General features: G+C 57.9%; 2 protein-coding genes across 2 annotated transcripts in view; both read left to right on the forward strand.

Moving 5' to 3' along the window:
* LOC135318032 (sperm-associated antigen 4 protein-like) lies at nucleotides 1-8839 on the forward strand. The gene is made up of 10 exons (XM_064474849.1): nucleotides 1-342; nucleotides 589-673; nucleotides 1422-1623; nucleotides 2073-2134; nucleotides 2301-2691; nucleotides 3278-3362; nucleotides 3934-4046; nucleotides 4640-4807; nucleotides 5168-5257; nucleotides 5920-8839. The coding sequence occupies exons 5-10, from the start codon at nucleotides 2557-2559 to the stop codon at nucleotides 6049-6051; spliced, it is 723 nt and encodes a 240-aa protein (XP_064330919.1). The 5' UTR covers nucleotides 1-342; nucleotides 589-673; nucleotides 1422-1623; nucleotides 2073-2134; nucleotides 2301-2556; the 3' UTR covers nucleotides 6052-8839.
* Nucleotides 8068-23280, forward strand: part of LOC135317955 (maestro heat-like repeat-containing protein family member 2B) — a 26565-nt gene continuing 11352 nt past the window's right edge. The window contains exons 1-15 of the mRNA XM_064474690.1: nucleotides 8068-8302; nucleotides 15249-15388; nucleotides 16539-16661; nucleotides 17219-17384; nucleotides 17783-17881; nucleotides 18435-18589; nucleotides 18912-19055; nucleotides 19608-19700; nucleotides 20200-20269; nucleotides 20381-20494; nucleotides 20982-21055; nucleotides 21400-21519; nucleotides 22338-22445; nucleotides 22641-22800; nucleotides 23197-23237. Of these exons, the coding sequence (XP_064330760.1) occupies nucleotides 8068-8302; nucleotides 15249-15388; nucleotides 16539-16661; nucleotides 17219-17384; nucleotides 17783-17881; nucleotides 18435-18589; nucleotides 18912-19055; nucleotides 19608-19700; nucleotides 20200-20269; nucleotides 20381-20494; nucleotides 20982-21055; nucleotides 21400-21519; nucleotides 22338-22445; nucleotides 22641-22800; nucleotides 23197-23237 (1842 nt within the window). The remainder of the gene's footprint in view (nucleotides 8303-15248; nucleotides 15389-16538; nucleotides 16662-17218; nucleotides 17385-17782; nucleotides 17882-18434; nucleotides 18590-18911; nucleotides 19056-19607; nucleotides 19701-20199; nucleotides 20270-20380; nucleotides 20495-20981; nucleotides 21056-21399; nucleotides 21520-22337; nucleotides 22446-22640; nucleotides 22801-23196; nucleotides 23238-23280) is intronic.

Raw genomic sequence — 23280 nt, forward strand, 5'->3', positions numbered from 1 at the left:
CAGTGGGGGGCAGCAGCCTGTGCCCTCTCCCCAAACGGCCACCGAGAGGTGTCTGCGAAGGGGCAGGTGGTGGCAGGGAGCAGGGAGTGACGGGCTCAGAATAGGGCTGTGCTGCCGGGTGGGCTGGGACAGCCTGTCCTCTGTCAAGGGCCTCTGCTCAGGCTGCTCCTGCCCGCCTCGGCTCCCGTGGCGTGGGGATGGTGGGCAACCGGCATTTGTCTTTTTCCTCCCACAGGAACCTATGCGTGGAGGTGGAGCTGGTGACGGTCCCTTCCACCTCGGCTCCCTGCTCTGCCACGCAAGGGCCTGCCAAGTGGCGCAGCAAGGCCACAGGAATTGCAAGTAAGCTCAGCACTGCTGCTTGCTGTGAAGTCCCCTGGGGTGAACTTGGAGAGCTGCGCTGTGCCAGAGCTCTGGCCAAATGTCACGAGGGGCAGGAGAAGTGCAGGCTGCCCCAGGGAGGGAGGGAGGGAGTGCGTAGGACTGGGTGCCCCCCTTCCCGCAGGGAGCTCAAACACGTGTGGCTGGGCATCCTAGAGAAGAGACCTCAAGAGACAGGCCTAACTTTTCCCTGGCTTTTTTGCCCAGGGGCGGTCCTCAGCCTGGCTTGGCATCTGGCAGGTGCCCTTGTCTCCCTGTGGAGACATCTGCTGAGCACACGCATCTTTGCCAGGTACGTACTACCTGTTTCTGCCGTGGTGGGGGGCGGGGGGAGAAGGGGGATGTCCCTTCCCCCAAGCAAGGGGGAGAGCAGAGGGTGTTCCCCAGCCAGCAGCCCGGGGCTCCCGCTCGTGCGCCAAAGCTTGTGCGGTGCCCGTTCTCGGGGAGAGCCAAGAGCAAAGCCCCTCGGCAGCCCCACTCCCACGCATTTGGCGGCGCCCCAAAACCCTCCCGGAGATGTAGTAGGACAAACGGCCGTGTAGCCAGAAGCTCAGGAGCAGAGCCGAGCCTCCGCAGGGCAAGGGTCTTCCCCAGCTCTGGCAAGAGACCACACAGGTCTGGAAGGAAAGCCAGACCAGGCCCCTGCGCTTCCCAGCTGCGCGGAGAAACACCCCTAAGAGCAATCTGTGTGCCTGCAAGTGAGAACAGGCCTGCTCTCTCAGCCAAAGAGAGGGAGCAAGGTCCACCCCAGAAGGACTACTGAAAAGCAGTCCTCATTTGCTCAACCTCTCTACTTCCCTGCATGATTTTCATTCCCTTTCGGAAGGTGCTCCTGGAGCCCTTCGTTTGGGGAAGATCTGCCGGCAGCGCTGAACGGCGTGGACAGAAATCGTGTTCGTGCTGGGCGCCAATCTGTCAGCTCTCTGTCAGCAGCAGGCTTGCGAAGCAATGGCTTTAGGGCCTGAAGAGGGAAATCCACGGGTGAGGGGGTTTGCCCAAGACTTGCAGCACTGACAGCCACAGGACTCCCTCTTTTCCAGGCAAAAGATGGCCCCGCGGAGCAAGAGGTTGCTGAAAGTCTTCTTCCTGTGCCTCCCAGTGGCTCTGGGTGAGTTTTCATGAGCAAACACAGCCTGGCTGTGCTGGATGCCAGCTTTCCTTTTGGGCCAGTATGTGTGAAACGCCCGTGGTGCGGGTGCGTCCTGAGGAGGTCCTTGACTGGCACTGGCGTTTGGACTACCGGTAAGACTGGTAGCCTCCCAGCCGTGCTGCTGCTCTGGCCACTGGGCCAAATGGCTTGCTTAGTCTGCAAGTCTGCGAGAGAAGGGCGTAGCTCTTTCCAAGCCTGAGCTGGGGATTCCCAGACGGGAGGGGCCGTGCAGGGGGACCCATGGAGAGGTACCTCTCCTAGCCCATGCAGCCCAGCCTCGGTGCTCACCGAAGCAGTGAGGGGAAATGGGGAGTAGCTCTGGGGCACCGAGCACACCTGAAGGCCACGGCTACGCAGCCCCCTCCAGCCTGGGCTGATGGCTCCCGGTCAGAGGCGCGTCCTCTCTCTGCACCCCACGTTCCCCACCTCCTCGGCTCACCTGCTGCCCAGCCCCAGGGCACCAGGCAGGCGACAACGCAGCTGCAGGGGGATGGCTAGCAACTCCGCTAAAATAGCTGTCTCTCGGTGATGTGAATTGCAGCTGGTGCTTACTGCGCGACCTCGCTGCCGGTGTGGACAACGCAGGCAAAGGGACTGATAGAGGTCAGTGACGCGTTGCTGGCAGTGGCTGGAGGAATCACAGGCTGTGCTGCTGCCACGCAGGCTGACCCAAAGAAGCGGCAGCTTGTGCCTTCCTGGGGAAGCCTCTCCTGGGAAGCCCCGGCAACTCTGGTAGTGAATGCCGTAACGGAGCATTTTTCCCTCCCAGGAGCTGACACGCGTGTCGTCGGCAAACCTGAAGATGCTTTGGTAAGAGAGGTTTCCTGAGCTGGAACTGGTTCTGTGCAGAAGCATCAGCCGACCTCGTGCTACCTGCGCTCACTTTCCTAACAGCCAGGGCTCCCGTACTTCCCTCCTGCCTTTGCCTTTTGCTCAGCCTGGTGCGGAAGGGAAGCACTGGCAAAGCAGGGGAAGCACACGTGTCTCTCTCTCCTCTTGCTGAGCTCAGACGCTCCCCAGAGGCGATGGGCCGCTCTCTGACCGGATCGGCTTTCCTGTCGTGCAGGAACTTGCCCGTTTTGGTGGTGGAGGAGACCCAAAAGACACGCTTTCTGCTGGAGGAGGTGGCTCAGCTGAGGGCACAGATCCGCAGTTTGAAGGTGATCCTGCATTTTGGGGAAGGAGGCTTGGCTGGGCAGAACCCCTGAGAACATTTTCTTCAGGATTCTTGGTGGGGTCAGACTGCTGACTGCAGCAACCCAGCCTTTGCCCCAGGGGCTTGCTGGGTGAGCTTCTGCACTGCACAGGCCCCTCTCCAGCCCCAGTGTAACAAGGCCGCTTCAGGCAGCAGAGGACTCCTGAGAGCCTTTCCTAGGCGCGCCGGTGCCTCTGGCTCCTCTGAGCAGGCTCCTGAGGCGGTGGTGGGACCCAGGCACACGTACAGCGCCAGCCATGGCTTACAGGGCCTGAGCCTCTCTCCCAGCTGACATGGAGAGCACAGCGGGTGTGGACGGTGGTGTGGGGACCCACATCAACACGCCTTGGGGTCATGGCCATGGCCGTGGCCACAGATAAACTTCCTAGTCCTCACGGCTCATGCCGGCAGGAGAATCTTGCAGCTCTGTGGACAAGGCTTGCCTTGCCTTGCCTTCCTGACACTGACCCTTTGCCTCTGCGGGCGCTAGGAGCCACGCTGCACTGCCTGCTGACGTGGTCCTTTTCTGTGTTGATTTCTGGCGTTCCCAGGAAGCTCAGGAAGTGAACCAGGCAGCGTCCAAGAAGGCTTTGGGTGCCTACGTCGAGATGTCTGACTGGGCCCTGGAAAGCTCTGGTATGGACACAAGCCGCCCAGTCCTTGCCCTGCGCTTGCCCCTAGCACTCCCCAAAGGAGCCCGTGCTCCAGGCGCTGCTCTCCAAAATGGGGCAGCTTAAATCCTTCACGGGGTCCAAGAGCAAGGCTGTGGCAGAGTGGGTCGCTCAGGCTCCCTCCCAGTCAAGCCCTCGGCCTCCACACAGGTGCCCCTGGCGCTGCCCCCGCACGTCTTCCTGTGCTGATGGAGGGGCTCTGCTCCTCTGCGCTGCATTTGCAAAGGGAATGGCCGGGCCGTCCTTTGCTGCTCGTGCTCCGAGCCCTCAGCTTTGGTCTGCTGTCGTGCTCGTGGGCGCCTGCAGGCTCCCAGAGCCCTCCCACCTTCTCCTCGTGGTGCTGTGGGAGAAGCACTCACCAGGGATGGGGCTGCCGTCATTGCTCTGTGCAGCCGGGCACCCCCCCGCCCCCAGCGTGGTGATGAGGACAGGACTGACAGACGTGGAGCTGGACGGCGGCGTCACAAATACTGCCTGAGCACCAGCTCCCTCCTAGTCTGCGCCTCTAGCAGTCATCTGCTCTCCCTTCCTTACAGGTGCCACCATTGACACGCAGAGAACTTCCGAGACCTACGACTGCCAAGAGAATTGGAGCTGCTGGGCTTTACGGTTCTTCCGCGCTGCCAAGCCTCCTGAGACTATTTTGCAGGTATCGTAGCAGAAATCTTCAGGGAAGGTGTCCTTCCTTCCCGAGAAGTTGGGGACTGACCTCAGGGGCTCTCCCCTCAGGCCAGTGGTACTGGTCAAGCCCACGGTGCTGCTCAGGTTCTGGAAACCAAAGCTCTCACACAGGGCTGGGCTTGCTAGAGATCCGTGGGTGCCCTGGGGAGGTGAACAGCGGTGAACTGCTGCATCTTGCCCACAGTCCTCTGCCACAGCTGGGTGAAAGCCTTCCTCCCTGGCGACCCTGGTTCCACACTCACCCCTAACGGTGCCTTTTTGCGGGCGGGAGGCGGGAGGTGGCGGGTGCCCTGCAGAGCCGCTGGGCAGGGACGTGTTTCTGCGAGGGCCTGACTAGGATGCTTTCGTAACCGCTCTTCTCCTCTGCTCCCTAATACCGAGACCCCCTTTGTCAGGCAGGGCAGGGGGCCTCCTGCTTCTGTGCACTTCCTCACAGGCGCCTCATTTTCAAGCTGAAATAGGCCCCACAGACACGCCGGCGCCTATGCTTCGAGCTACGCGGGCAGTGGTGTTGGCCCCAGTGCTCTCTCACACTTCATTGCTGTCGCGTTCTGGTTGCAGGCGGATGTTTCCCCAGGAAACTGCTGGCCTTTCCAAGGGCATCAGGGCCAGGTGGTCATCAGGTTGCCAGCACGAGTCCATCTGACTGCCATCACTGTGCAGCACATCTCCAAAGACGTGTCTCCATCTGGGACCGTCCTCAGCGCCCCCAGAGACGTCGCTGTCTTTGTAAGTCTCTGCTGGGCGCTTCTGGCGGGCATCTGGCCCTGGGGCAAAGCCAGGACAGGGCCCTGCTTGCTTTTGTGCATCTTCTGGGGCTTGTGTCCTGATCTCTCGCGAGCACTGCAGTGCCCTCGCGGGACGCTTCAGGGGCTCGAGAGGTTTCATCCCTCTTAAGGTTTGTTCTGGCCAAGCACCTCTGGGTTCTTGACCAAATCTCAAAGCGGAGACTGAGCTCCGCCATAGCCGGTGCTAGGCTGCTGCTCGAGCCCCAGGAGAGGGTGGGTGGATAACAGGGCTGAGCCAGCGCGTACCTTGCCTCTCTGTCGGGATGACTCTGAGCGGCTCTCCTTGTGCTTTGCCCCTGAGGGAGTGGATGCGGACGGAGAAGAGGAAACTCTCCTTGGGACGTTCACGTACGACGTGGCAAAAGAGTCTATTCAGACCTTCCCTCTGAAGGTACGCTCCACGCACGGGGACGAGATGCCGGGGAGCACAGCAGGTTTCCCTGCAAGTCCATGGAGGAAGGGCGCGCATGCTTTCTCCCTGGGCAGAGGGGCCCGGGCCACCGTCATGAGAGAGAGACCTGCGGGCTTGGGAGGGCTGAGGAGCACGCGGTGGTGGTAGCAAGAGGGTAGCAAGGGCAGGGTCAGGCCCGTAGGAGCACGAGTCCCGAGAGATCCCTGGCTGCGCCCGGTGCCTTCAGCAGAGGCAGCTGCACACGCGCCCACTCCACGCAAGCAGCGTCTTTGTGCCGTGGAGAAACAGGGCGGCCTGGTGGCGAGAGGCGTCGGGCAGCAGCGTCGCTCCATGCTGCGGCCTGCTGGCAGGCTGGACAGTGTCCTCTCCTCCCACCACAGCACGGCCCTTCTCCCGCGGCGCTCTCACGCCTGCCAGGGGGAGAGCAGGCACAGCAGGCAGCGGCAGCTCGGCGGGGTTGCACACCAGGTGCCCCACGCGCAGGGGCGCCTCCCCGGCCTCACTGTCAGCACAGAGCAAGGGGCAGCGGGAAGGGGCAGAGGGAAGGGAGACCGAGCCCCAGCCGGGCCGGCGTGCAAAGACGGGGTGATGGCACTGCCGCTCTTAACACCCCCGTTTCCTTTTCCCACTCTTCTTCACAGAACGCGCCGCTTCCCAGAGCCTTTCCGTCTGTCAAACTTCTTGTGGAGAGCAACTGGGGAAACCCAGCGTACACCTGCATTTATCGAGTGCAGGTTCATGGGAAGATGGCGCAACCAGAGAGCCCCAGGTGAAACCAGAGAGGAAAATGTCAAACGTGAGAAAGAAGAAGAAGGGGAGGAAGAACAAATAAATCTAAAAGATGTGGCAATTGAGATGGCTGTAGAACTGTAGAAGATTTGTCTCCAAAGCGGGGTGCTCAAGACGTTCCACACTGCGGGAGGGGAATTCGGGAGCGTGTGGAAAATGTTAGAGCTTGTATGCAATTTTTTTCTTAAAAACGAGGAAGATGGGAAGCATTGCCAAGACTGAACCTAGAGAGGGGAGGCCCAGCCTGTCAGCGCTCCTCCCGCCGCCCCCGGAGGCTCCGCAAGCGGCCCCAGCCCAGGGCAGGCCGAAGGGCCCGGCTTCAGTTCACAAGAGGGAGGCTGGCCCCGCCCGCCGGCCCGCGCGGGCTCTGCAGGAGCTCCCCCAGGCTCCCGCCCACCCTCTTCCCAGCTTCTCAGCCAATGGCGCCCGCCAGGCGGGGACAGGCAGGGCCCCCCGCCAACCACCGCAGCGCCCCTTCTCTGGCCCCGCCCCGCTGCGGCCGCGTGCCAGCGGACGAGCACGTTGCTACGGGCGCGCCCGGAGCGCCAGCCAGGGCCGCGGGTTCGAGTCCCGCCGCTGGCTTCGAGGCCCGGCGAGGTCAAGGAATGAGGCGCTTGCTGGCGTGAATGCCTCACGTACCAGCCACAGGGCTGCCCGCGCAGGAGGGGAAAGGTGGTTTAATGGGAAATTGTAGTGATAATTGGGTTTGAAGTACGGGTGCTTGGAATAGCTGTTTTGGTCAGTTACTAAGAGAAAAAGAATTTTGCCAAGGATGTTTTCTTGTTGGGGGGTCCGAGTCCCCTGCCCGGTTTGGAAAGGGCTTCGAGTCCCCGAAGTTGACTAAGCGGGTTAGAGTCCCACTGAATGGGGTTTGAGTCCCCAGTTTGGCCACTTGTCTTGACTGGTCTCTGAATTTTGGCGTGGTTGTCAGAATATGGATTTATTTTTGCATGTTCGGATCAGATAGTTGTTTTGGAAGTCACATTTAATATGGGTGGGGAATCGTCTAAAGGCACCGTCTTAAAGAAGTCACCTCTAGGGCGTTGACTGAGGCATTGGAAGGGGGCTGGGGGTGGGTTCGATCCCCTCACAAGGAAGCAGTTAACTGAGCATTGTAATCATTGGTCGCCGATCTATACTTTGAAAAATAATACTATAATACTACTATATTAAAATAATATGTATTATAATGCAATAATACCATAGTGCGGTTGATGATGTTTTGCAAAAGAGAAGGAAAATGGGATGAGATCCCATACGTGGGTTGGTTTTTCACGTTGCAGAGCAGCGGTTGGAAAAGGGGAAAAGATCGCGGATCGATTACTAAGGATGCAAATGTTTTGGCCTTAGAACAATGTTGGGACAAACCACCCACCCGCATGATGTTGTTCTGCATGTAGTATTGGTAAAAGGAGGTGTAAAATACAAGGAGCTGGTGGAAGAGGAAGATGATGTAGGATGACTAGTGGCTCCGGCACAGGGAAGTCTACAGGGAGGTAACGATCAGTGTGGAAACAGGGAAGTTGGACAAGTGGATATGGGGGTGTAAATGGTGGTGCTGAATCACAGAATCACTAAGGTTGGAAAAGACCTCTAGGATCATCAAGTCCAAGCCCTGACCCAACACCACCATGTCTCCTAAACCATGCCCTGAAGGGCCACATCTGCACGTCTTTTAAATACCTCCAGGGATGGTGACTCCACCACCTCTCTGAGCAGCCTGTTCCAATGCCTGGCCGCTCTTGCAGTAAAGAAGTAGTTCCTAATCTCCGATCTAAACCTCCCCTGATGCAGCGTGAAGCCATCTCCCCTCGTTCTATCGCTAGCAATAGAAAGTGAAGGGGGGCCGGAACGTCAGTGCTGTAGCAGGAAGAACTAGGAGACGGGGGGCAGTGCTACAAGCACCCTTAAGGCAGGCCGTGGGTCCGCCAGGAGGGTGGGTGCGGGTTCAAGTACCCTTCTCAGTAGCAGGCTTATGGGCTTGGAAGGAGATGGCTCGAATGTATGGGGAAGACGCGGCAAAGGTGGCGAAGGTATTGGAAACTGTTGTGGAGAATCAGGACCCGGAGTGGAAGGAGATACAGGTGGTCTTGAATATGTTGTTGAGAGATGAGGAGCAGAGGCTGTTGCGGTTGAGGCTGGGGAAGAAGCAGAAAGGGTTCACGCTCAGGATGCACAGGCAGGAAGGCTGGAGGGTCATTCTTGCCACCACCGATCTGAATCGGCACCTGAGCAGTCAGGCACAAAGGTTATTGTGAACTGAATAGCAGAGGTTGATATTGTGAGGGGCCTCTAGGCAAGAATGCACTCAAGGACGTAATCTCTGCGAGCGTGACGGGGATGCAAACGACCTAGCAGCTGGCGCCAGTCGAAACCAAGGCAGAAGGAACTATGGACACCTCCATCTAGATAAGAGTCACAACACCCGGTGAAACCGACACACCTTGCCCCACGCTGTGACAAGATTACTTGATGGGCCACCTCATGACCATATGTGGAAGAAGGACTCAGAGTTCATGGAAAGGACAGAAAAAACACCCCTTCAGCAAAGCACTAGGGACCACCCGATACCTCTTGGGGGGCTTCTGAGGGGCTTAAAACGCACGGGTAATTAGGAAGCAAGTGTTAGAATTAGTTCCAGGAAAGCTAATGCATATGTATATAACCGAGCAAGCTAAGCTTTGTCTATCCCGCCTTGCGGTATGCACGCTAGGAGGAATTATCCCCTGTGCGTCTGGCACCGTAATAAAGAATGCCCGCTTCGTAATACTACACTGGTGTTACGGAGTTTTATTCCCGATTTCGGTCACACCACGGCAGCCGGGCAGACTGCAGGGCGGGCTGTGGGGCGAGCAATAAGCCCTGGGCCAGCTCTTCGGGGCTCCCAGGGCCAGGCCTTGGGAGCCCTGCTTTCCTGGAAGTGGCTAAGGGGAAGTAGTGTATTAATTCCTTGTTTTGCTTTGCCTGTGAGCACAGCTTTGGCCTTACCTGTTATGCTGTCTTGATCTCAACGCACAAGTTTTCTCACTCTTACTCTTCCAAGCCTCTTCCCCATCCCTCCAGGGCAGAGAGGTCGAGCAACTTAGCAGCCTACTGGTGTTAAACCACAACATCCATACAAGGTAACTACAGCCTTTGATCCATGAAGTATCCCTAACCTCAAACACCGAGCTGGTGATCGGCTCAAGATTTGGTAACTATGGTATCCTAAAATCGATGCATGTGTAGCCAAAGCCTCATTTAGAGCAGCCTGGGGTGGCCTCATTTCTTGTGATTACCCAGAAATGGCCCCTATAGCAAACCTACCCTCAAATCAGAGGAAGATTCTGAACTGCATCAACAGAATCAACCTAAGGCTGGTCCTAACCCATTGTGACGGATGTGCTCGACCCCTTGACCAGACTGGTGGTGTGTGGAATAATGGCTGGAGGTGACTTAGACACTGAGCTTATGTTTTTAGAGAAGGCACAGCGCTGAAGAAGCTTTCAGGGTGAAATGCAGCTGACGTGCGAGGAAGCCGTTCCGTGAAAGTTCCCTGGTAAGCTTAGATGTCAGCAATGCCAGGAGAACTTGGCGTACTGACTCTGAGAGGAGTTGTCCGGAGGGCGGAGCGGTGTGGGGGCATCGCGGCCGGGCTCTGTGATAAACGGGAACTCCAGGTACCATGGAGCTGGTACGCCGCACATTTGCGACCCTGGGCCAACGGTCCGTCACGCTTTTGACTAAATGCTGTCCTTTTGGTGAACTTTGCTCACTATAATATCATTCTAATACCAAAGCACACCTCCATCCCAAAAGTTACCCGCCTCTAAGGTGCGGCCACCCCTCACTGGGCACGCGCTTTGAATTTTTCTAGCCTACATCTTTAAAAGCAAAGCGAGGAAATTTTACGCCAGCCATAATAAAGGGATGTATGACTAGAGTCACTCAAGCTCCACCTGAAAGATAAAGAATAGTATGAAATTTGTGAAGAGAAAGAGGGTGTCAGGGAAGATACCATCGCGTACCACTCTGACTTCTGGGACCAGTCGATGGGCTGAGCCTCTCTTAGCCCGCGGTGGGATGCCTTTGGGTAAGATTGGAAACCTCTGCAGAGTCACTTTAAATCTCTAACGTATTAGAGTTGCTTTGCTTCATAGTAGAGTTGCTTCATATTTGTTTAGCATACTTGTAGCCCAGCAGTGTACTCATATCCTCGGCATTTATGTGCGTCTTGTAACCAGCAATCTTATCACCGGTGACCCAAAGAACCTGTGTATCTGCCGCTTTAATAAATCGCACTATTCATTGATCTAGCCGTGATGGTTCTCACTGAACGTGAGCAGGCCGGGCATCTGCCAGATTAGTTACTGACAACAAATACTCTGATGAGTGGTTGCTTCTACAACCCTTAGAAAATAAACCGTCTGAGACTAAGACTGGACCTAGCCGCACCTAGACTCCTCTCGCAGGAGGAGTTTAGAACGCAAGGGGGCCCTGTCTGAACCCTGCCACTCCTCAGGCTCCTACTGTTAATGCAACAGTGGTGGTTTGATGCAGGCTGCGGAGAAGGTAAAGGCCTGAGCCGTAGCCGGGCCCACCAACCCCTCTAGTTTCAATCTGTTCTCTAAAAACCCACGAAGCAGCAGACTGCCACCGTAGGGCATCAGTGCAAATGAGCTTGGAACAGCCATCACGTCATTGACACATCAAGAGCAGGTGCCTTGCCTAAGGATCATTTATCATTTATCAGGAAGAAAGCTGTGGGTACAAGGAGCCTCACGCATACCTTGTCCATCGCACGCGATTTGGCTACGAGCCAACCACTTTATCCCATGAATATGACAGCCTGAGTGAGCCGCCTTTGAGCTCTCCTGGTTAGGCAGCGTGGCTGTGTGGTGGTGATCTCCCCGTGAGCTGGGACACCTCTCAGGGTTGCCCCTCAAGGCAGAGAGACCTTTCACCAAGGGCAGAGATTTGGAAAGCAGCTGATATCGCACAAAACCTTGTAGTATGATGACTTTGATTTTGTCCTGGTAACTTTGACTGTGTGTTGAATTGATGCTAATGAAACGTTACGTAAACTTTGCATGTACAATCCCTTAGACATAAAACGTTGTCCAAGTCTGAGACTAAGATTGGACCTAGGCCACACCTAAGCTCCATCAGGAGTTTAGACAGCAAGGGGTTCTGCTCTGAACCTCGTGACTCAATGGGAGGGTCTTCCTTGCCCTTTTGCAGCCATGGTCTCTCTGTGAATCATTTTAACTCCAGCGTAACTCAGGTTTCCTTTATATGTTTCTTCCATGCAGTAATTAATAGAGTGAACTTGCCATCGAACTTTGAGAAGTCGCACTTTTACAACATCTTCTTCAAACCAATTTTGCTAATACCTTTGACGGTGATTCTTTAAGCCATCTAAAAAACTCCATTCACAACGCCCATAGGGAACTCTCTTTTAATTATAAACGCAGTCTTTTATGTTACCGTAAATGTGGCTCTTGGGGTTTTTACAGCCTTTACTCATACGCAAATCCCAGCTCAAGTCCTATGGCCACCATAACCACAATCTCCATGCTATTGCTAAATTTCTGTCCTGCAGCAACTCTGTCCCTGACTTCTGACCTTTGGACTATTGAGCTGGGGTTTGCCGGATTGTCTGTGGTATGCACGTGCCCCAGCCTTGCAGGGCTGGTGAAATAGGTACTGGCATCCTCTAGGAACTCTCTTTGCCTTTTGGCCCACGTCCTTATTGACAGAGGTGGGGAACAATGGGTAAGGAACTGTATTTGGCAAAGTTTAGCACAGTCCTAGAGCTGAAAGGAGAACTACCAAGATGATCAGGGGCTGGAGCATCTCCCTTATGAGGAAAGGCTGAGAGACCGGGGTTTGTTCAGCCTGGAGAAGAGAAGGCTGAGACATAAGAAGAAACATAAAAACATCTTAGCCCCAACCTTCCCTTCTACCCAAACTCAACTTCACTCACAATTTCCCCACCTCCTACCCCTGAGCAGCGCAGGGGTACAGGGAATGGGGGTTGCAGCCAATTCATCACATGGCCTCTCTGCCGCTCCTTCCTCCTCACTCTCTTCCCCCGCTCCAGCACAGGGTCTCTCCCACGGGCGACAGTCCTCCATGAACTTCTCCAACTTGGGCCCTTCCCACAGACTGCCGTTCCTCACGTACTGCTCTAGCATGGGTCCCTTCCACGGGGTGCAGGCCTTCAGGAACAGACTGCTCCAGCGTGGGTCCTCGACGGGGTCACAAGTCCTTCCAGAAAAGTTACTTCAGTGTGGGCTGCTCTCCATGGGTCCACAGGTGCTGCCAGAGCCTGCTCCAGCGTGGGCTTTCCATGGGATCACAGCCCCTTTTGGGTGCATCCACCTGCTCCAGCATGGGGTCCTCCAGGGGCTGCAGGTGTATACCTGCGCCACCGTTACCTCCACGGCGGCGGGACAGCCGGCCTCACCATGGTCTTCACCACAGGCTGCAGAGCTGCTCGCTCGCCCCTGTGGGACGGGGGAGAGAATCAGAAGAGCAAAAGAAAAAAAAACCCAAAACTTGTGGGTTGAGAGAAGATCAGTTTAATAATTAGAATAAAATAATAATGATAATAATATTGGTTAGGATAACAACACTAATTGACAATATAATAAAGAGGAAAAGGGAAAAAGGGAAAAAACCAGAAAGACAAACGACACAACCGCTCACCACCAGCCGACTGACGCTGCCCGTCCCCGAGCCGCGGTTGCTGCCTCCCTCCCCCAGCCAGCTCCTCCCAGTTAACACTCTGGGCATGACGGTACATGATATGGAATATCCCTTTGGCCAGTTTGAGTCCGCTCTCTTGGCTGTGCCCTCCCGGCTTCTTGTGCACCCGGCAGAGCACGGGAAGCTAGAAGAGTCCTTGACTTAGTACAGGCACTACCCAGCAACAACTAAACCATCGGTGTGTTACCAACATTGTTCTCATACTAAGCCCAAAGCACGGCACTGTGCCAGCTGCAGTGAAGAAAATTAACTCTATCCCAGCTAAAACCATGGCAAAAGGTAATTATGATTTCACCTTCTGGACAGATCATCGAGTAGGTAGACACAGGATATAAGTATAGGCTGGTCTATACCTCCAGAGCTGTAGGCTGAGCTCTTCTACCTTTACAGCCTAGACAGATATGGGCTATGGGTGGAGCTACTGTTTGCCAGTTATTATTTCTTCTGGGATCCTGAGGCAGTGGTGGTCCTCAGCCTGCAGCTCTGCAGCAGTTAAACCTACCACTGAAAGGGTTTTGATGGTGGATGCTGTTGTGTGTTTCATTTTCACTGAGCTGGAATTGTTGCTATGCAATTAGGTGATGGGGATCTCCTTGCACCGACCTTCTGTTTCTGGAGCGCGTCCTGACAGCCTTTGTCATCCAGAGCTTTCCCGTCTGTTCCCAGGAGGAGTGATGGCCACGGTGTGGAATGACTAATGTGAGTAACGGCCAGTTTGTCCTCCCGTTGCTCACAAGCTCTGAAACTGACACCTGCAGACCAACCTCTCTTGCAGGGCGCAGCAGCAGCCTAACCCACTCCCTTATTCTTTAGGCAGAGTCAGACAGCCCAGCCTGGGAAACTACGCTCAGATAACAGCTAGTTGTCTTGATTCGCCTGTGTCCTGTCTTAAGGGGTAACCCCCCCCACACACACGGCCCCACACCCCAAAATCCAAGAGATGAGCACGTACGCAGCCTTTCATAAAGACCAGAGGACTGTATGGACATTTCTTTCTGAGCCCACAGGCTTGCCTAGGAGCATGAAGGGCTTGGATAGGTGTGCATTTCCTACTGTGGTAGAGGTGGCAGTTCTGGTCGTCCTTTCATCTGGATTTGAGCTGAGAAACCACCTAGGAAGGTCAGCCTCCCCGTGCTCATCCACAGTCCAGCAAACAGCAAAAGGATATTCCGTTTGAATACGAGTCTCCTTTGTCTTTCTGTGACACAGTTGGGTCTGATGGGTTGGAGGACTCCATTCTCTGCCCTATTTGGTGTGGGCTGGAGAATGGGAGCAACTATTCTTGGAGGAGTCATAGGGCAGGGCACACACAGACACAGGCAGGGCCATCCTCTTTGGAGAAAACCGGGGCCAGAAAATGCAGAGGGCAAAGGGCGGGTCAGTCCCCTTGAGACCACATTGCCTTGGGTCATAGAATCGTGGAAACATGGAATAGTTTGGGTTGGATGGACCTTTAAAGGTCATCTAGTCCAACCCCCCTGCCATGAGAAGGGACATGGCACAACTAGACAAGGTTGCTCAAAGCCCCGTCACACCTGACCTTGAATGTTTCCAGGGCTGGATCCCTGGAGGGGGGACGTGGATTGGGGACAGAGCTGGGAAGGGCTGTCTGGAGAAAGACTTTGTTAAAACTGCTTGAGGAGCACAAGTGAATGCAAGTGATGGAGAGGAAATCCTGCCTTTCTGGGCCTGTGGGGGTCCCCAGGGTGCTGCTGTGTCCGGTCCTTGTCCCACGGTGTGTCCCCAGCACATGTCCCCATGTCACAGCCGCCCTCTGTGAGGTGCCGCATTCCGCAGCGGGGTCACAATGGCTGGGCTCTATATCTTCCTCCTGGGGCTGGTGCTGCCCCACTTTCTCATGGCTTTTGCCCGGAGAGAGCAGTGCGTCAGTCCAGAGATCCTGCTGCCATGGGGAGGATGAGAGTGCTCAGAGGTGAGGGGCTGGCGGGAGGTTGGGGGCTGATGCCTGCTGGAGGCAATGTCTGTCCCAGCCGGGTGCTGGGGGTTGCGTCCCCGTCACCTCTCATCGTGCTGCCAGGCACCTCCGAGAGGGCTCTGGCTCTGTCCTCTCCCTGCCCTCCGTGGGGCATCTGGGGACTGACCAGAGACAACCTGGCCTGGCCGGCTCTTGCCGGGGCTGCGCAGCCCCAGTCCTCCTGGCCTCTCCTTGCAGAGCCCCATGTCCGTCCCCTGGCCAGCCCAGGGCCTCCAGCGTTTTGCTCTGTTCTGTCCCTGGGGAGCCCAGAATGGGCCCAGTCCCCCAAGGTGGTCTTCCCAGTGCCACAGTGAGGGGAAGGCTCCCTCCCCTAACCCCACTGACTGCCCTCTTGCCGGTACAGTCGGCACAGGCTGTTAGTGCCTGGGGAGATCCTCACCCCTCCCCGGTGCGAAGCCCTGCAACCAGCAAAACCATGTCTGTCTTTCCTTCCAGCTCTGTGCCCATGTGTGGCTTCCCAGTCCAGCCCTGAGCGTTCTGAGGACAGAGGCAGTGCAACGGGAGCCGTCCCTGCGGCTGTCACCACCTTTGCGGCTGCCGGGACTTCTCTGCTAAAGCAGCTGCAAGACAATGAGGTGAGGCGGGGAGTTGAGGGCTCCCCTCCATGCCCCTGGCTTCGCCAGGTGCCGCGGCAGAGGGGGATCTCACCCAACAGCACCTCTGCCCTCCTGCAAGCACGTCGTCCCCCAGCACCGTTCCTGCCCCCTCAACCTGGACTAATGCGACCGCTTCACGCTCCTTTCCCCAGGAGCTTGCAGTGCTCTCCTGGGCAAGGCAAAGCCTCTGGCATAAATCCCAGCATCTCTCCAGCGCCTTTGCCCAAGTGCCCGAGGTCCCTTCTTAGCTTTGGCTGGGGAACTGTCCCAGCTCTGGGGCGCCTGCGGGTGCGAGACTGGTGCCCAGACTGGTCTATATCAACGGAATGCACCTATTCACCAGTCAAGTCATAAGGTCTCACCACTTGCAACCTAGAACTCTTAATATTGTGCACCCATGAGCAAAAAAGAGAATGTTACCTTGCCGACGGTGAGAGGGCTCATCCTTCCTCCTCCGTCACGGTGTGGGCATCCCCTGTATCACACCGGGAAGCACAAAAGCCTCGGCAGTTCAGCTGCTGTTGGATCTCCTTCAAAAGGTTTTTGAGTAAGCCCATGTTCTATACCCTCCAGCTTGGAGGTTTGGTCTGTAGCATTTCAATAAGTTAGTGGATTCTGAGGAAACTGCCGGACAAAAGATAATGGCCGCCACAGACAGGAATCTGCAGGTGGTCAGGGCTGCATCACGGCCCTTTAGCTCTTTCCGGCCACCTGCCCTGCCTACGTGGTGCTCTCGCCTTGACCTAATGGCACTGCTCCCAGCATACATCAGCCTTAATGTGAGCCGAGGTAGCCAAAATCTGGGCAGGAGTTGAGCGAACAGCCACACTCTTCCTTGCCTGGTGCTTTTCCTCTGACCTCCGCCATCCCCACCCTCGGGAGTGACTTCCTAGGCTCCCGCAGGGCCTTTTACCCTGCCGGAGTCAATCTCCCCGCCTGGCTCTCTGCTAGTGTCAGAGGCGCTGCAGGAGATCTTGCTGTTCCCTGTGGCTGTCCCGACCGATGCCTGCAGCTCGTACCTCATGCCTGTGTCCCACAGATGATTTGGGGGGCACCAGGTCTCTCTCGTGGCTCCCTGAGAAGGAGGGCAAAGCAAGTTGCATCACTCCCCTTTGCGGTCTGTCCTCAGGGTGAGCGAGTGGAGACATACCGGGAGCTGGAGAGTGTCTTGCAGGGAGGCGACGGCTGTTTGACGAGCGGTGTTGTGAACCGCCTGATAGCAGAGGCGTCCAGTGACATGCGAGCAGCCCAGGTGAGCTTGTTCTCCTTCAAGGCCACCAAAGCAGCCTGCCTCCGCCCCTGGTCTTGGGGGAAGCACAGAGTGGTGCAGAGGTGTTCCCTGGTTATTCAGACCCAGCGGAGGTGCTCAGGGAGAGGCTCTGGGGACTCGTCGTTACAGGGGATTTGGAGAGGGGATGCAGGGAGCTGTGCAGAGAAGCTGCCTCGGGGCCGTTTCTAACTGAGCGAGAGCTGGGTTCAAGCTCAAGGTTATTTCTCCTGCCTTGAGGAAGAGCCATGGGAGCCCACCAGCCGCACAGAGAGGTCCCGGTGGGGTGTGAGTCTGTGACAGTTTGTTCCTGGCATCTCCATGGAGAGGGAGAGGGGCCAGCAGCACAGCGTTGTGCTGGGGGAGAGATGCCCTTGTCTTGCCAGGGAGCTGCTCGCCTGCTCCAGGCTACAAGAGGTGGCAGCTGCCCAGCCCTGAGGACAACTGCCCCGAGGGGTCTTCCAGAGGAGACGGGGTCGTTCAGCCTGTCTGAGTGCCTCAGCCTTTTTCTCGGTAGTGTCTAACCTGTGACGCTTTTGCAGGGTGTGGCAGGTGACGTGAAGATGGCTGCTAGTGATGTCCTGGTGGCTCTGGCCCGCTCCCACTTCCACTTTGTCATGTCCGAGCTCCAGAGCCACCTGAAGGCCATGGGGAAGGTCCCTGATGAGATTGTGCTCCTCACCTTGGGCAAAATGGCCCACAGCTACGGTACGGCACCCTCAGCCTCCTGGTTTGGGTCTGTGATACGCGGAGAAGGGATCCTCGCCCTCCCTAAACGCTCTGTGTTGAACTGGGGGGCTACGGAGTTGTCGTGCCTCCTTTCTGTGTGCCAGGCCCGGCTCGCAGCTTTGCCTTAACCAGCCTGATCCCGGTTCCCGAAGGGTGGCAACATGCTAGAGACAAACCCGTGGGGTCTCTGCCCCACACTGTCCTCCCCATTACGCCGAAGAGCTTCCCTGCGTCCCCCTTGGGGAAGGCAGCCCTCCCCGTGCCCTCTGGCACATCCTGCATGGCCCTGCAGCCCCAGCCCCGCCAGGGACAGACCCCCCAGTCTCCTGTGCCTCTCACTGACCCTCTCGGTCCCGCTGTCCCTGCCTTCTCTGCAGCCCTGCAGTGCATCCCCTTTGTGGGAATGACGCTGCTCGCCCTGCGCGCCGTGCTGAGCCGGGTGGGGAGCGGCCGGATCCTGTGCGCCGTCTGCAGTGGTGAGTGTCAGCTCCTTGGCCGGGGCCCCAGGGGTAGGGGCTGGGCTGGCCTTTGGTGCCGCCGTATGATCTCAGAGGGAACACCGTGGGTGTCAGCCCACAGCGAGGTCAGGCCTTGGTGATCCCAAACTGCTGCGAGTGTGTAGAAGGAGCAAGGGAAGGCCAGGAGTTTTCTATGGGTAGGACACAGTGGTGCTGCACGGTGGAACTCCTGGGTCCCTTCCGACGGTTTCTGTTCCCCTGCTTTCCTCTGGGATTAAAATCCCTGCTCTGAAAGGGCGTATGTGTGGGAAGGGAAGAGAAGGGGCTGCAGTGAGAAACGCTGGAGGGGAAGGGGCCTTTGGGGAGGAGAAGGTACAATGGAGAGGAGGAAACAGTGGGCTGTTTGAGTCCAGACACCTCAAGAGCACACCTTGCCCTCAGACTGAGATCTGGGCCTGGGCTGAGCCCTGCCAAACCTGCATCTGTCCTTAAAGCAGGCTTGGAGGAGAGTGCAAGGTACGGTCCTTGCAGCAGACTCTCACATGCTCCCTTCTCCTTTCTCCTGGCGCAGTTCTGGAGCAATGGTCGAAAGGAGTCAATACGTACTTTGGCAAGCGGGAGCAATGCTCCTTCCCTCGCAAAGGGGCAGCGGCACGGTTCTCTGAAGCCATTTACCCGGTCTTCTGCTATGTGGTGGAAAATTGGCTGGACTGCAGGGAGGAAGAGGTGAGAGAAGCGCTGGTTTCCACGACTGAGGCCGTGGCGGGGGATGTCCACGTCGGTGGGTCCGTCAGTGCCCAGCGGGGTGCGAGCAGAGTGGGGAGGGAAGGGGGATTCGCTGTGGGGAAGCAGCCGGGTCCTGGGGCCTTTCTGCAGGGAGGGCAGCGTGGGGAAATGGCCTCTCTCCTGCGCAGTGAGCCCTTCTCCTGCAGGGCAGAAAGGAAAGGGAAACCCCTCTCTGTGGGAAGGGCCGAGTGGTGTCCAGGGGATGCTGAGCACTAGGCAGTGCTTCAGCCCTCCAAGCAGAGCCTCTGCCTTCCATCTTCAGGCCAAGCAGGCTGTCCTCGGGGCGGTGGCTGCCATGATGAGTGTCCTTCTGCATGAGGAGCAGCACCGAGAGCATGCCTGGGAGCAGCTCCTCTGGCTCCTGCACCAATATCGGGAGGTCCGAGACCCCTCCCGGGTCACCAAGGTGAGGTGCTGTGCAGGGCCTGGCGTGGCTGCTGGGCTGGGTCTATGCGAATGCCGCGAGGCGCTGAGGAGCTGTGGGGTGCCAGGGGGAGGTGGGAAGCCCTTAGAGAAGGAACAGGGAGAGCAGAGGAGGCCTGAGGCTTCCTGTGCTCTTTGGGCAAGAGAAGAGCAACCCAGAGAGGGCGAGGAGGGAGGCAAGAGTCCCTAGGGCTCATCTTCTCAGGAAGGGAGGCATCGCCACCTCCCTGGGGCTCTGCGTGCGGGAAGAGCTTTGCCCTAATGCCCAGGGCCACGTCCAGTCCCATCCAGTGAGGGGTGAGGTCTGGTGAGTGGGAAGTGCTGGGAAACTGAGTTGCCAAGACTGAGCTCTGTTCAGAGGAAAGAGACCCTCCCGATGGCACACTGAGGGGAGGACAAACAAGAAGCCCCGTGCGGGAGGGTTTGGTGTTTTCCCTGGGAGCTGGTGTTAGGGACTGCCCTTATCACAGATGTGCTGGGTTTCTCCTTTCCCAAGGTGCCTTTAGCCTCCTCTTCCTCCCCCATTCTCTTGTAGAGCCTCAGCTATGTCCTGGAGACGCTGGAGGGAGTTCAGACCCCAGTCCCACGGGGCACGGCTCTTGCCATCAGCACTGCTGTGCACCGCCAGGTAAGGGGAGCCTGCGCCCTGCCGCTGGCCTGGGGCCTGCACACCTGATTGCCATGGAGGGGAAAGACCTGCCAGCTGTCAGGCAAGGAAGGGCAGGGCAGGGCAGGGCGTCCCTCCGCAAGGACCTTCCTGCAGGCCAGGAGCACGCCAGGATTTGTGGTGCAGGCGCCACGTTAAGGCTGCAGGAGGCCTGATCCTGGCTCTTTAGAATGGGCCTGAGGGACAGCCCAGCTCCCACAGCAATTTCCCTCTCGGCCAAGTTGCAGGAGGACTCTGGAGTGCCGACACCTTTTCACGCTGCTCAGCCTCAGCTCCTGGGCAGCCTGGGCGGCTGCAAACTTCTGTGCATGCCCAGGGGGGCCACTGTGGAGTGGGCTGGGTTTCGGCTGTGGGTCCCGTGCCCAGAGTGCCCAGGGAGAGGGGAGCTGAGAGCACAATTTCTTTTCAGCCCCTTTCAACACTGATGTGACTTTCTCTAAAACGGACCTTGTTCCCACAGCTCTCTGATGTGACCAAAGAGCCGGGCCCGGCCCATAAGGCAGTGCTGTCCCGCTGTGTCGTGCTGCAGGGTAAGACGAGGAGACTGGGCGATGCCCCGCCGTGCTGTGGCAGCTCTCTCCCTGTCCTTGGCGGTCAGGGGAAGCTGCCTGCTAATGCAGAATGCGATTTCTTCCCTGCAGCACAAATGTACGCCGAGGAGACTGTCGCGTTTCTACGCTCCCAGCTGAGCGGTGGGAGTGAGGCCGGTCGCGTGGCAGCCGTGGGCCTGCTGGCAGTGCTGGTCCGCTCTGACGGTCAGTGCCATGGAGCAGGGACACAAGGCAGGGGCTGGGGCTGCTGGGCTGAGAGCAGGAATGGCCTGAAATTGGTGCTCCTTCACCCAAAAGGAGCTGCAAGGAGCAGGTCCCCCAGCCGAGCTGATGCCCCGTGACAGGGCTCGAGCTCTGCCCCGGCAGTTAGGAACAGTGGCACACCAGGGGCGGTGCTCCAAGCTCGGTAACACGGGCGGGCTGGTGGGATGGTGGGTGGGCTGGTGTGCAGAGGAGCTGCTTGTACCCACGACGTTTCTCTCATCCTCTGTGTTGCCATATTAGCCTAGTTTTCAGTCCCTATAAAATAGCTGCGCCTCTAGAAACAGAGTTGCTCTGGCTACACCGCTGCCTCCTGTGAAGTCAGAGTCAGGCCCCGTTTTCTGTCCCCTTGGTGTGCTTGGAAGCTTCAAGGGATCCCTTCTGCCATCAGGGCTGTGCCTCAACGCCCCCCTCTCTACATCTCTTCCAGCACCTGCGACGAGAGAGAAGCTGCCCCAGGTGGTGGAGGCTGTGGGGTCAGTGTGCGATGACCCCAGTGCCCAGGTGAGCTGGTGTGGGTAGGGGTGGTGCCATCAGGGGAGGCAGAGAAACCCTTACCCTTGGGGCAGAGCTGGGGTGCCTGGGGAAGCACCAGCACGTTGCCCAGGAGGTGGGTGATGGCTCCTCCCTGGGAAGAGCTGACAGAGTGGAGTGGGGAGGTCATTGTGCTCTGTGGGGCAAGCGCCCGTGCAGCCTCGTGCTAAAGCCCAGCCCTGACGGCAGGAGCAAAAGCTTCTGCCATGCGCTCGTCATGCCTCTGCGAGCCACTTCAAAGGCTGCCCCCAAGCAAAGGTGGCTTCCCTTTGGGGTTTGAACAGGAAGGTCGTAACCACCCTCTCCCCTGGCAGGTGCGGAGGGCAGTTCTGGAGTTCATCAGGGAGCTGCTCAGCTCTGTCGGCCAGAGCTGCTGGGCATGGGATGTGGTGGGGCACATCTTCACGGAGTTCAGCCGGACCTCGGGCAGACTGGTAAGTGCAGAGCAGGACACCCAGGCCTTTGACCGGTGCATGGGCTGTGCTGAGAGCTCCTGCAGGCATCCTTGGCCACGGAGGGCTCACGCTGCAGGGCCATCACTGCCGGCACTGCCATCAGAGCGGCCTCCAAATGGCCGTTCCTCGTGGGTGTCTGTGCTGATGTTGGTGGAGATGTCACCGGATGACGTGGGTTTGCACCCGGGCGTGCCACCTGGGACTGCGGGGCTGCCTGCACACCCCACGGGCTGAGCTGTGCCCACAGGGGCCTTCCACAAAGCCGCCTTGCAAAGGGAAGGGCTTGCAGGGACAGGACATCCTCCGTCCTTAAATGCTCATGGACCATCACCCAAAGGCAGCCAGTGCAGACGGGTGGGCCTGGCTAGAAGAGCTCTCTGTGGTCTTGTCGAGCTCTGGCCCTCCAAAGCACACCCTGTCCATCTGAGAGCAGTCCGGGGGCCCGCACCGCTTCTGGCAAGGGGACAGGCCATTTGGCCGTCCCTTCAGTGAGCATTTTCATGATGAAAGCTGGGGAGGGCCGAGCTTCCTGCTGACTTGCCAAGGATCTGCCCTCTGGCCAGAGCATCCCCTAGCCGAGAGATCCGTGTGCATCGCTTTGCTCTGAGGCTCAGAGAGGCTCTGGTTTGGGAGCAGGGAGAAGGAAAGGGCTTCCGATGCTCCTCCCCATCCATTGGGCTGGACGTGCTGCCGCCAGGGCTGCCAGGAGGCTGGCGCAGGAGCCCCGGTGAGTCGTGCCTGAGCCTTGTCGGTCAGGGCCTGAGCGTAATGGGGGTTTTGCCAACTCTGTCTTGCAGGTGGCAGGAGGCCTTTTTCCCTGGGAAACCCAGGAGGATGGAGCTCTTCGAGCCCTGTGCATGGACATCCTGGGCTCGCTGGATGTCTCTCTGAGAGGGATGACACGAGTAAGCCGCCCTGTGCGCTGCTGCTGTGGCTACTTCTTGCCTTCAGGACATTTTCCCTCGTGCTCTCCCCTGCCCTGAGCCTCTCCCCTCATGCGTGCTGAAGTGCACAAGGCTTGGGGAAATGCAGACCATCCTTTTTGTCCTGGAGCTGAGTGGAAATGCCAGTGTGGTGAATTGCCCCATTCTTCTCTGCAGCTCCTGTGGCCGAGGCTGCTGCAGTATGTCGTGCCAGCCCAGTACAGTGGCATGCTGGTCCCGCTCTCCCACTGCCTCCAAGCCCTAGTTGAGAGACGGGAGAGAGCAGGGTGCAAGGAAGAAGAGGAGGAGCCAGATGCCACAGAGTCCCAGGAGCAAGGTAGGAGCCCCAGTGAGTGCTGCTGGGTTTGGCAGGGGGTTGGGCCAGTCCGTGTCTCCCTGTGCCCCACCAGCCCTGAGCAGGAGCCCAGGAAACCAAAGGGCAGAGCCAGGCTCTGCTGCTGGGCGCGGGGGGCTCTGCCTGACGTTGCCCCTTGCCCAGCACAGAGACTTGTCTCTCCTGCTGGCAGCACTCTCCTGGTGAGCCGGGGCTCGTTCCTGGCCATGCTGGAGCTGCCTTCGTCTCATGCTGGGCTGTCCTGGGGATAACCCTCAGGCCAGCGCTGTGGCAGCGCTGCTGCTCTCAGCCCTCAGCCCTGTGTGGGTCATAGGAGGTACAAGGGGCAGGGCACTGTGGGGGCTCATCAGCTCACCCAGCCTTTCTTCCTTCCCGCAGCCCAGCTGCCGGCTCCCCAGGCCCTCTTGGCTCGACTGCTGGTGAGTAGCAGGGCCCTGGAGAAAGAGCTTTTCTGGACAGGGG

The sequence above is a fragment of the Phalacrocorax carbo genome, chromosome 28 (genome assembly GCF_963921805.1).
Source record: "Phalacrocorax carbo chromosome 28, bPhaCar2.1, whole genome shotgun sequence".
NCBI classification, from domain to species: Eukaryota; Metazoa; Chordata; class Aves; order Suliformes; family Phalacrocoracidae; genus Phalacrocorax; species Phalacrocorax carbo.

Coding starts and splice junctions, on each gene's coding strand:
- LOC135318032 (XM_064474849.1), top strand. CDS start 2,557: ATGGGCCGCTCTCTGACCGGATCGGCTTTCCTGTCGTGCAGGAACTTG. Junction 4,047..4,639: donor CTCCTGAGACTATTTTGCAG/GTATCGTAGCAG, acceptor TTCTGGTTGCAG/GCGGATGTTTCCCCAGGAAA. Junction 4,808..5,167: donor CCAGAGACGTCGCTGTCTTT/GTAAGTCTCTGC, acceptor TTTGCCCCTGAG/GGAGTGGATGCGGACGGAGA.